This window comes from Hyla sarda, chromosome 1, assembly GCF_029499605.1.
Source record: "Hyla sarda isolate aHylSar1 chromosome 1, aHylSar1.hap1, whole genome shotgun sequence".
Classification (NCBI taxonomy): domain Eukaryota; kingdom Metazoa; phylum Chordata; class Amphibia; order Anura; family Hylidae; genus Hyla; species Hyla sarda.
In genome coordinates this window covers 570525302-570538120 of record NC_079189.1, presented here as the reverse complement: position 1 = coordinate 570538120, position 12819 = coordinate 570525302, and the positions used below count along the sequence as shown (strand labels likewise).

Here is a 12819-nt window from a genome sequence, read left to right as displayed (position 1 = left end):
AAAACGAAAATAGTTTTGAGTCCTTAGGGTGAAAATGGGCTGATTACTTAAGGGGTCAAGTTTGCTGATACATAGTAACAAACTATCACCATTCTGCTCAAGAAAATGGTTGAAAAACCTTAAAAACAACCACAAATAAGTATATAGAGAACGAGACGTGTATGAATCCTATCCCTGCTATGTTGTACATATCTGCTGCAGTAGCCTACGGTGCGCGCTGTAAAATCCTCACCCCTCCTGCAGCATGTAGTGCATGATGAGTATGAGCAGGTTCTTCCTCCGAGCCTCCGTCCTCTGTTCATCCTAGAAAAAGATGCATACATAGTTATATATAGCACGTATACGTTGGCACAGCACGGACTGGCGCGAGCCCCATAGAATTTAATGGCCCTCAAATAGTCTGCTAGTGACTACATTCAGGTCATTTTACAAGCATATATGTGCTTAAAGGGGTTCTCCACCATAATGTGATTTTAGTGCGTACCTGGCAGGCAGTAATGGACATACTTAGGAAGGATCTGCACTCGTCTTGGGGATAAATGGCTATGTTGTGAGATTACCATAATACTGTGGCTAGCTGTTTGACTTTTTTTTTTTTTTTTTTTTTTTACTACAAATCCCACAAGTCCAACTTCCTCCCTCCCACACATCAGCCACCCCACCTATTGAAACATAAATGAGCTGCATCCATTCAAATCAGTGTGGTTTTCAAATCAGGGTGCCTACAGCTGTTGCAGATTGATCTCTCCCTCCCCCCATTGAAGCAGACCGTCTCCCTGTCATCAGCTGACTAGTGAGTCAGGTCTCGGCCGCATTGCAACCTGGGAAAAATCTGAGACAACAGTAATTTTGTATGCTGGTAAATATAAATATTGGAGTGAAAATCACAGAAGAATTGTGAGAAAACTGTCACACACAGGTACAGACACTATATTATGTACTACACTAACTTTACAGCCCCCGTAGCATAGTCAAACAAAAATCCTGGAATACCCCTTTAACTGATGTGGAAGGCATGGGATAGGCTCCATGTTAAATTACTTTGTAATGCAGTCACCCAGAGGAACTCATTAGATTTATTAGTGGGTTGGGGCCAATTCACACTACAAGCAGTGTTCATGTGTTTTTTGATTGTGATTTTATTGTGAGGAGAAAGCAATTTACTATAAAATCACAATTTAGGTGTTTTGAAGATTTGAAGAATGTTTTAGGAAGATTTTAAGTCTTTGGGCTGTGTTCACACATTGAATTTTTACTGCGGGAAGCCCGCACTCAGCGTTAGGAACATTGAGTTCCAGACGCTGGAGTGGAATTACCCTTTAAAAACGAAAGAAGGGATCTGATTGGTTGCTATGGGCAACTTTCCATCTGGACAGGTTTTGGTAAATCCCCCCCCCCCCCCCGCGTCCTTATGGACTGTGTTGTGCACACTGGGACGCAGTCATGGAGGAACTGGAAATGACCAAACTCTTCCTCCAACAACACTGGACGCAAAACTGTCTTGGTGCTGAAGCATTTACGGGGAAAAAATTAATAAATAATAAATGTATTCTGGTTGGGTTCTCATCCACCAAAACCAGATCCGTCCATCAGACTGCCAGACAGTGAGAATGGATTCCTCCCTCCAGAGAACATGTTCCTGCTGTGATGGTGGCTTTATATAACTCCCTCTAGGCCAGTGTTTCCCAACCAGCGTGCCTCCAGCTGTTGCAAAACTACAACTCCCAGCATGCCCGGACAGCCGAAGGCTGTCCGGGCATGCTGGGAGTTGTAGTTTTGCAACAGCTGGAGGCACGCTGGTTGGGAAACACTGCTCTACTTATTTTGGGGGAAATTTATCAAAACCTGTCCAGAAGAAAAGTTGCCCAGTTGCCCATAGCAACCAATCAGCTCGCTTCTTTCATTTTGCAGAGGCCTTGTTAAAAATGAAAGCAGCGATCTGCTTGGTTGCTATGGGCAACTGGGCAACTTTTCCTCTGCACAGGTTTTGATAAATCTCCCCCTATATCCTTTGTTCTCCACGCTATTGCTCGGCCCCTGACTATTCTGCTCAGCCAATACACCAGATCAGCAAATACGTAGCTGGGATCTTTGCCCGGGTTCACACCACATTTTTGCAATACAAGTTCCCGTATCAGGTTTTTGATTAATAAAAACGGATTCCTCAAAACCTGACCAAACTGTATCAAAACATGTGTCCAAATTTTAACCCATATACGGTTGATAATCATATACGGTTTGAAAAAAAATGATGTCCGGTTGCATCCATTTTTTAAGAAAAAAAAATATATACGTTTTTAACTGTTCATTCCATTATGAATAAAGTTTCACTTGTTTGATTGAAATTCTAAGATAAAAACTGTGCAAAGTCAAAATATGCATATACGGTTCTGTACGGTTAACAATGACTCCCATGTAAAAAAAAAAAAAAAAAAAGCATACGTTTCAATACGGTTTTTCACCCGGACCAAAAAACGTGAGAGGCTACAGTTTTGGGTACGGTAAAAAAAACTGAGAAAACCGTACAGGATGCAAAACGGACACAACCTGATGCATCTTTTGGCATACGGTTTTCAATGGAGAGTCAATGCATACGGTTTTCAATACGGTTCCGTACGGTTTTTAAATTGAAAACATAGACGGGAACTGTATTGCAAAAACGTGGTGTGAACACAGCCTTAGAATGAGATGATGATTTCTGATTCCTTTATAACTTTGCCTGAGGCTCTTGTTCTAGAATTGATACAAATAACACTTACAAACGTCAGGGATTATGGACACAATAGAGTCTGCGTTCTTGTAGCCAGGCTACGCTCTAATAGAAATACTAATACTCCGACCCCACGTGAAGAGCCAGCAAAACATACTACAGTACTATACAGCACAATGGTGAGAGAGACCCTTGTGGTCAGTGGCGGTATAACACCCTGTACTCGTCTAGTCATGGGCAGACAATGTACCTGAAAAAGTAGAAATCTCTTTCCATGGACTCCTGACTATAATCTTACCTGCACATAGAGATGAGCGAACTTACAGTAAATTCGATTCGTCACGAACTTCTCGGCTCGGCAGTTGATGACTTATCTTGCGTAAATTAGTTCAGCCTTCAGGTGCTCCGGTGGGCTGGAAAAGGTGGATACAGTCCTAGGAAAGAGTCTCCTAGGACTGTATCCACCTTTTCCAGCCCACCGGAGCACCGGAAAGCTGAACTAATTTATGCAGGAAAAGTCATCAACTGCCGAGCCGAGAAGTTTGTGACTAATCGAATTTACTGTAAGTTCGCTCATCTCTACCTGCACAGATACAATGTAACAAACTGTAGCTGAGTCAGCAGTGTTCAGCTATCAAATGGCCAAAGGATTTTTGAGCGGATTTACAGCGTATTTTACGCTCTATGCTGCCTTTACATGTGCCTGCTCATGGCGGCAATACGCTGCTACCAGCAGACACACTGCAGCGATGTGCGCGGCGTACTCGCACATCGCGGCCACTCTCCCTGCTCTGAGCTAGGCAGAGAGCTCCCGCGATGTGCGAGTATACTGTGACTCGCACATCGCAGGCACATATAAAGCCAGCATAGAGTGGGCCTTCACCAGCGGATCTGCAGCCAAATACGCTGCGAAAATCCGCTCGTGTGAACGTACCCTAAGGCTGTGTTCACACGGCCATCAAGACCCATCCTGTTCTCCCGTCAAAAAAATATGGACAATAACGGATGCAAACTGATGTTATCCCTTTGTATGCGTTTGGGTCCGTTATATAGTTAAATAATTTTTTTTGTTCTGAGCATGCTCAGAAGTAAAAATGGATTAAAAAAAAACAGATTGAAAAAACGGATGCAAACGGATGAAATTAAAGGGGTACTCCACTGGAAATTTTTTTTTTTTAAATAAACAGGTGCCAGAAAGTTAAACAGATTTGTAAATTACTTCTATTAAAAAATCTTAATCCTTCCAGTATTTATCAGCTGCTGTTATGATCCACAGGAAGTTCTTTTCTTTTTGAATTTCCTTTCTGTCTGGCCACATTGCTCTCTGCTGACAGCTCTGTCCATTTTAGGAACTGTCCAGAGAAGGATAGGTTTTCTATGGGGCTTTGCTCCTACTCTAGGCAGTTAATAAAATGGACATAGGTGTCAGCAGAGAGCACTGTGGTCAGACAGAAAGGAAATTCAAAAAGAAAACAACTTCCTGTGGATCATACGGCAGCTGATAAGTACTGGAAGGATTAAGATTTTTTTTAATAGAAGTAATTTACAAATCTGTTTAACTTTCTGGCACCAGTTGATTTAAGAAAAAACTGTTTTCCAGTGGAGTACCCCTTTAAGGGCTAATCCGTTTTCCATAGACTTCAATTTTAAATTTACTGTATCCGTTTTTTCTTCCATTTTTTTGACAGAAGAAAAAATACTGCATGTGCCGGTTTTTATGCCATCAAAAAAACGGAAATGAGTGCAGACGGGTGCAAATGGATGTAAACAGATTGTAAAAAAAATCCCATTGACATGATTGGGATTTTTTTTTTTTATCGTTTTTAATCCGTTTACAGCTTGCAAGAGCGGAACCGAAACGGGGGTAAAAAAAAACGGGGACAGACGCACCCTAAACCCCAGTGTGTGTTTTTTAAACTAAATAGCGTGGTTTTGCAAGGTTTCAGGAAAACGCCACAATGGAAACCAGCCACCCCAAAATTAAATAAACGCCGCAGCCAGATGTAGGCTGAAAGTCAATAAGAATTTGGCATTTTTTCACTAATCTTTGGCGTTTTTTGGCAGTTTTTTCCTCAGTGGCAGTTTAAAAAAAAAAATCGCAGTATGTTGACACGATGGCGTTTTTTAAGATAAATTCTTGGCATTTTGTCCCATAAAAGTGTAGGAGAGCAAAGTAACACCATAACAACACCATGTGGGTTTAGCATAGGCGTTTTTCCCCGCATTTCTTCAATAGAAATCCTTGATTTACCTGACTTGTCAAGATATAAATACAGGGGAAAATACGCCAAAACTAACGCTCACTGGGGGAGATTTATCAAAACCTGTCCTAGGGCTGGGCGGCATGACCAAATGTGTGTATGGCTGGGTTCACATCATGTTTTCTCCCATATGGGAGCGCATACGCCAGGGGGGAGTTAAACCTTGTGCTCCCGTATGCCTTTCTGTGCGCTCCCGCATGTAATTCATTTCAATGAGCCGGCCGGAGTGAAACGTTCGGTCTGGTCGCCTCATTTTTACGCTGTATGCGCTTTTTCCCTGGACCTAAAACTGTGGTCAACCACGGTTTTAGGTCCGGTTGTAAAAGTGCATACGGCGCAAAAATGAGGCGACCAGACCGAACGTTTCACTCCGGCCGGCTCATTGAAATGAATTACATGCGGGAGCGCACAGAAAGGCATACGGGAGCACAAGGTTTAACTCCCCCCTGGCGTATGCGCTCCCGTATGGGAGAAAACATGATGTGAACCCAGCCTTCCACAGTATTTTTGTAACTTTTGGCGGTTCCACGGTATATACCAGTATTTCCCCCTCCTCCTCCTCCCCCCCCAAATTATCAGCCCAGCGCTGCCCCCATCGGGGTAAATACTCACATGTCACCCGCAAGCGCTGCCCTCCTCGTCCTGTTTGTTGCGGCCACCGGCGCTGACACAACATACTGTGCGGTATCCCTATGCCCAGGCTGCAAAAGGTAAACTAACGCATGTTCAGATGTCGGCCTTAGGCTGGGGACGGGAACGTCGGAGAGCCGTCAGCCTATCACCGGCCGCAGCGATGTTCCGCCTCGGCCGGTGATAGGCTGAGCCCACTGTCATGTAAGAAGCTGGCCAGAGCTCCTTACATGACAGTGGGCTCAGCCTATCACCAGCCGAGGCGGAACATCGCTGCGGCCCGTTATAGGCTTACGGCTGTCCGACGTTCACGTCCCCAGCCTAAGGCCGACATCTGAACATGCGTTAGTTTACCTTTTGCAGCCTGGGCATAGGGATACCGCACAGTATAGAGCAGTGGTCTTCAACCTGCCGACCTCCGGATGTTGCAAAACTACAACTCCCATCATGTCTGGACAATTCCGCCGCTGAAATTGTTCCGCGCAAAGAAAGAACATGTTCATTCACTGCATAGCCAACAAAAGGTGACGGCGCAGTGCCGCGCGGTCCTAACACCGCCGGCTGCCAGTCTGAATCTCCGCTCGCTAAATTCTGCGAGCGGAGATTCCGTTCACACTCTGTAGTGTGAACATACCCTTAGTCTTAAAAGGGCTACCACAGAATTTAAAAATGCATCCCCTAACCACAGGATAAGGGATAAGTGTCTGATCGCCCGGGGTTTGACCTCTGCCATCTCCAGAACAGGGCCCTGAATCTCCCCACTGTATGGAGCGCGGGGTCGGCCGGCACATGCTCCATGTATTCTATATATAAGCGCTGTACTCCGGAAGGCATGGAGCACATGCGCCCCCCCCTCTGTGAGGGCCCGATTGTGAATAGACACTAATCCCCAATCCTGTGGATAGGGGATATGTTTTTAAATACTGAAGTACCTCTTTAAAATGGCCATTTTGTAGGTAAAAAAAAATAAAATAAAATTATATTTGTTACCATGGAGTTCCAATGAACTCAATAGGAAATTGGCCTTTCTTTATACACATCATTTTTGGTGTGGTTAAAAAGGTGGGTTTTTTTTCTGGAAGTTTTTGGTTCCAAATAAAATTAGCATTTTTGTATATCATTTGCTGTAACCAAAAAAAAAAAAAAAATACCAAAAATCCAGCTGAACACTGCCCGGTAAGGCTAGGTCTCTACACAGGATTTTTTCTGGCATTTATTGGAAAACTGCCCCTGCCATTTTACGCCAAAGCCAGAAGTGTATTCAAAAGTAATGGGGAATAAATATTAAGGAAGGATTTATACACTGCTCAAAAATAAAGAGAACACTAAGATAACACATCCTAGATCTGAATGAATGAACTAATCATATGAAATACTGTCGTCTTTACATAGTTGAATGTGCTGACAACAAAATCACACAAAAATTATCAATGGAAATCAAATTTATCAACCCATGGAGGTCTGGATATGGACTCAAAGTGGAAAACCACACTAAAGGCTGATCCAACTTTATGTAATGTCCTTAAAACAAGTTATAATGAGGCTCAGTATTGTGTGTGGCCTCCACGTGCCCGTATGACCTCCCTACAACTCCTGGGCATGCTCCTGATGAGATGGTCTCCTGAGGGATTTCCTCCCAGACCTGGACTAAAGCATCCGCCAACTCCTGGACAGTCTGTGGTGGATGGAGCGAGACATGATGTCCCAGATGTGCTCAATTGGATTCAGGTCTGGGGAATGGGGGGGGGGGGGGGGGGGCAGGCAGTCTATAGCATCAATGTCTTCCTCTTGCAGGAACTGTGGACACACTCCAGCCACATGAGGTCTAGCATTGTCTTTAGGAGGAACCCAGGGCCAACCGCACCAGCATATGGTCTCACAAGGGATCTGAGGATCTCATCTTGGTACCTAATGGAAGTCAGGCTACCTCTGGCAAGCACATGGAAGGCTGTGCACCCCCCAAAGAAATGCCACCCCACACCATTACTGACCCACCGCCAAACCGGTCATGCTGGAGGATGTTGCAGGCAGCAGAACATTCTCCACGGCGTCTCCAGACTCTGTCACGTCTGTCACATGTGCTCAGTGTTAACCTGCTTTCATCTGTGAAGAGCACAGGGCACCAGTGGGGAATTTGCCAATCTTGGTGTTTTCTGGCAAATGCCAAACGTTCTGCACAGTGTTGGGCTGTAAGCACAACTCCCACCTATGGACATCGAGCCCTCATACCACCCTCATGTCTGTTTCTGACCGTTTCAGTGGACACATGGACATTTGTGGCCTGCTGGGGGTCATTTTGTAGGGCTCTGGCAGCGCTCCTCCTGCTCCTCCTTGCACTGAGGCGGAGGTAGCGGTCCTGCTGCTGAATTGTTACCCTCCTATGGCCTCCTCGATGTCTCCTGATGTACTGGCCTGTCTCCTGGTAGCACCTCCATGCTCTGGACACTACGCTGACAGACACAGCAAACCTTCTTGCCAGAGCTCGCATTGATGTGCCATCCTGGATTAGCTGCACTACCTGAGCCACTTGTGTGGGCTCCATCTCATGCTACCACTAGAGTGAAAGCACCGCCAGAATTCAAAAGTGAACAAAACATGAGCCAGGAAGCATAGGAAATGAGAAGTGGTCTGTGGTCACCACCTGCAGAACCACTCCTTCATTGGGGGGTGTCTTGCTAATGGCCTATAATTTCCACCTGTTGTCTGTTCCATTTGCACAATATCATGTGAAATTGATTGTCAATCAGTGTTGCTTCCTGAGTGGACAGTGTGATTTCACAGAAGTGTCATTGACTTGGAGTTACATTGTGTTGTTTAAAGGGGTAGTCCAGTGGTGAAAAACTTATCCCCTATCCTAAGGATAGGGGATACGTTTCAGATTGTGGGGGGTCCGACCGCCGGGGCCCCCCGAGATCTCTCTGTACGGGCCCCCGGCTCGCTGGCCAGATAGCGCGTGTTGACCACGCTGACACGCCCCCTCAATACAACTCTATGGCAGAGCCAGAGATTGCCGAAGGGGCCCCGTACAGGAGATCGCAAGCGGTCGGACCCCCGCGATCTGAAACTTATTCTCTATCCTTAGGATAGGCGATACGTTTTTCCACCACTGGACTAATCCTTTAAGTGTTCCCTTTATTTTTTTTGAGCAGTGTACTTCTCCTTCTTACTGGATCCACTGCTGGCTTTGGCTCCATAAAAAAAAAAAAAAAAAAAAAAAAAAAATCATATAGAAATCTAACCAAAAAGTTAGAAGTTGTAGTTTTGCAACTGCTGGGGGCACCCTGCTTGGGAAGCACTGGTCTATGTAGAGGACAGGAGCTTCTTCGGGGTCCTATACAGTACATGCAATGTCCTAAAAAAGTTACATGTAGCCGCCCTCACCTGGTGTCCAAAATAGCAGGTAACCCTGGCACAGGTAAAGAGTACAGAACATGTACTGTAGAGGGCGCTACCAGACACCAGTCAGTGCATACGCTTCAGTAATACAGGAATTTTACCAGTAAATGCCCATTCTGATTGGTCAGTTCATTGACATGTTTCACAGATCTGGACTGTCTGTACATTGTATGTTGAGTCTAGTTTCAACTTACAATGGTCCAGAAACTATTGTATGTTGAAACTATTGTATGTTGAGGCCATTGGAAGTTGAGGGATCACTGTATAAACAATGATATCTACAATAAAGCGGGGGGCGTGTCCGGGAAGATTCGGGAGGAGGAGTTTAAGAATACTGACCAATCCTGCTGAGGGGGTTTGCTACTCCGCTATGACACCGGAACCACCTGCTCTGTTACCATGACAACCAGTAAAAACTTCATAGGAAACGGAAAGTAAATGTGAATAATGCGATAATCTGAGACACCCGACAGCTCTGCGGCCATTTTATGGACTACAAACCCCAGCCTGCCCTGACACCCGCCGGGTGTACAACAGCAGCGGACACGCTGAGCATCCGTCTATCCGTTCAGATAAAAAGCCGTAGCCGTAACAGTGCGCTGCCTTACCGCCTCTCTGGTCTGGGACGCGGTTTTTATCGCCTGATAGGAGAGCTCCATGTTCTGTCCTGTGTGAACTGCGCTTATCACCATTCATAACGCTTCCAGAGAGGGAGGGGCAAAGCGAAGAGTGACAAGTCCAGTGACCAATGGGAGCGCCGTATACAAGAGTTGGGCGGGGACATCCAGCCAATCAGAGGACGGATACTGAGGCTGTTCCGCCCTGAGGGCAGCATTAACCTTTGCATTGCAGGAAAACGTGACCCTTGGCTTCTATAATAAATGTAATATTACAGCTTGTGAATAATGATATAATAAAGTCATCATTGTGTCCAAACTGTGCACAATGTGAATTATTATAAATTAAAGTTATAGTAATTCTGCCAAATCCTGGATAACGCCATTGGGAATATGACACGACATTTACCACATCCACATTTCCCATGCAGAAAAGAAAATCTTTTTTTTTTTTTTAAAGGGAACTTCTTCAGGCATTAAGGCTCTGTTCACACTACGGAAGTTCCGCTTGCCGTGTCAAAAATGGTCATTAAAGTAAAAAACAAATTTGGTGCCCTTGTACTCCCGTGGAAATGTTTTTTTTTTTTTTTTTTTTTTTTTTTTTTTTTAAATCAACTGGTGCCATAAAGTTAAACAGATTTGTAAATTACTTCTATAAAAAGAATCTTAATCCTTCCAGTACTTTTTAGGGGCTATATATACTACAGAGCAAATGCTTTACTTTTTAGATTTTTCTGATGTCATGACCACCTCTGCTGTCCATTTTAGGAACTGTCCTGAGCAGCATATGTTTGCTATGGGGATTTTCTCCAGCTCTGACAGACAGTTCCTAAAATGGACAGAGGTGTCAGCAGAGAGCACTGTGGTCGTGACATCAGAGGAAATGCATTTCTTTTTTGGATTTCTCTTTAGTATACAACCCCTGATAAGTACTGGAAGGATTAAGATTTTTTAATAGAAGTGATTTACAAATCTGTTTAACTTTCTGGCACCAGTCGATTAAAAAAAAAAAAGTTTTCCTCAGGAGTACCCCTTTAAAGGCTGTTCTCGTGATAAGGCACAACGGGCATCAACGGGTCCCAACGGCTCCCATTTACTGTTATGGGGTCTGTCGGGCGCCATTGCTTTTTGAGGGGAATAGTGGGTCAGTGATACCGATAAAAACTGCAGATTAGGGTGCCAAAAATGAGCCCTCATACAGCAGTAGTATATACGGAAAGAGGAGAAAGTTATGGGGGTCAGAAAAGGGCAATTTTAAAGAGGAATTCCAGGATTTTTTTTTTATTTGACTATTCTACAGGGGCTGTAAAGTTAGTGTAGTTCGTAATATAGTGTCTGTACCTGTGTGTGACGGTTTTCTCACAATTCTTATGTGATTTTCACCCCAATATTTATTTTTATCAGCATACAAAATGACTGTTGTCTCAGATTTTTCCCAGCTTGCAATGCGGCCGAGACCTGACTCACTAGTCAGCTGATGACAGGAAGCCTGTCTGCTTCAATGGATGGAGGGATCGCTTGGTGGGAGAGAGATCAATCTGAAACAAATGCAACAGCTGTAGGCACCCTGATTGAAAAAAACAGGTCTTTTGAATGGATGCACCTCATTTACGTTTCAATGGGTGGGGTGGCTGATGTGTGAGAGGGAGGAAAATGGAATTATGGGATTTGTAGTCAAAAAAAGAAAAGTCAAACAGGAAATACCAGTTCACAAAAAACTAGCCACAGTGTTATGGTAATCTCATGACATTTAGCCCCAAGACATGCACAGATCCTTCCTAAGCATGTCCATTACTGCCTGCCAGGTACGCACTAAAATCACCTTATGGTGGAGAACCCCTTTAAACATATTGAAGGAGAAGTATCAAGTACAAAATCTTATCCCCATCTGTATTTTAAAGTGTACCTCTCGTCAAATTAACTTTTGATATATTTTAGATTAATGAATGTTGAATAACTTTCCAATAGCATGTTAATGAAAAATATGCTTCTTTCTATTGTATTTTTCCCGATCAGTCCTGTCAGCAAGCATTTCTGACTCATGCTGGAGTCCTAAACACTCAGAGCTGCCAGCCTGCTTTGTTCACAGCCAAACAGGCTGTGAACAAAGCAGGCTGGCAGCTCTGAGTGTTCTCCTTTGTGAACAAAGCAGACTGGCAGCTCGTAGTGTTTAGGACTCCAGCATGAGTCTGAAATGCTTGCTGCCAGGACTGGTAGGGAGACCCCTAGTGGTCATTTCTTCAAAGTGGAAAATTAAATAGAAAGAAGCAGATTTTTTAATAACATGCAATTGTAAAGTTATTCTGCATACATTAATCTATAATATATCAAAAGTTTTTTTGATGAGAGGTACCCTTTAAACTGCACCATATATTTTATGGTAAAAGTATACTGTAGGTGTTATTATGAAGAACAATTGGTTGCGCAGTAAACAAGCCCAAGTTTGTGGATGAAATAATAATGGTATGAAAACGCAAAAAGGATGGTAGGCCACGATAATCCATCCCTCAAAAAACATACACAGCCATAACCAAAACAAAGTATGCACTTTTGTTTTAAAATATCTTTTTTTTTTATTCAAATAAAGTCTATGGGTAGGTCAAAAGGGGAGGCCCCAGAAATAAATTTCAAGTGTCCTAGTGTGATGTCCCAGTACGGGATACAGTCCTGTACAGTACTTAGGCCCTGTCAGGTTGAGTCCCTCTGTGTCCTAGGGGCCCTCCTACAGTGTCTCCCCCATAGTGTTATATGCATATGTGCTGTCCCGGTACCGTATGGTATACCGTACTTTGTATGGTGGTCCCCAAAGTCAGAGTTACTTCGTTCCAGTAGGGTCCTCCTGGTAGGATAGCCCCTAGTCACCTCTTCCTTCTTCAATTTTGTGATGTTTGCATATGTATTTGATTGTATATTTCATTGTGTATATAGTGTCGCAGGACCTTAAATCATGTGACTAATGTTAATTCTCTTAGGATATGGTGAAGGACCTTCCTAGGTCACATGGGGGGTCACATGTTTAGACCATAATTCCTTGTGTAAAGTGACTGACAGATGGTATGGACCAATGAGCTCTAGGCCAGCCCCTGCCCATATAATGGAGCTGCCAGCCAATCCTTGCTCTCTTGCTCCTGAGTTGCAAAGCAAGCAGCATTATCTCTTGGGTTCCGGACTAGCAGAGAGAAGAGATCCGTGCAACTTTCAAAGA

General features: G+C 44.1%; 1 protein-coding gene across 3 annotated transcripts in view; it reads right to left on the bottom strand.

Annotated features, from left to right (window-relative positions):
- KATNAL2 (katanin catalytic subunit A1 like 2) overlaps positions 1–12422 on the bottom strand; it is a 60725-nt gene extending 48303 nt beyond the window's left edge. The window contains exons 1-2 of one of the 3 annotated variants that reach the window (XM_056543496.1): positions 12403–12422; positions 233–303 (exon numbers count right to left, since the gene is read on the bottom strand). In XM_056543496.1, coding sequence (XP_056399471.1) covers positions 233–255 — 23 coding nt within the window. In that variant the 5' untranslated portion in view covers positions 256–303; positions 12403–12422. Of the gene's footprint in view, positions 1–232; positions 304–484; positions 521–9605; positions 9926–12402 lie in introns of those variants that run through there. The other 2 variants (XM_056543478.1, XM_056543488.1) reach the window with 2 other exon arrangements.
- Between the last annotated feature and the right edge of the window lie 397 nt (positions 12423–12819).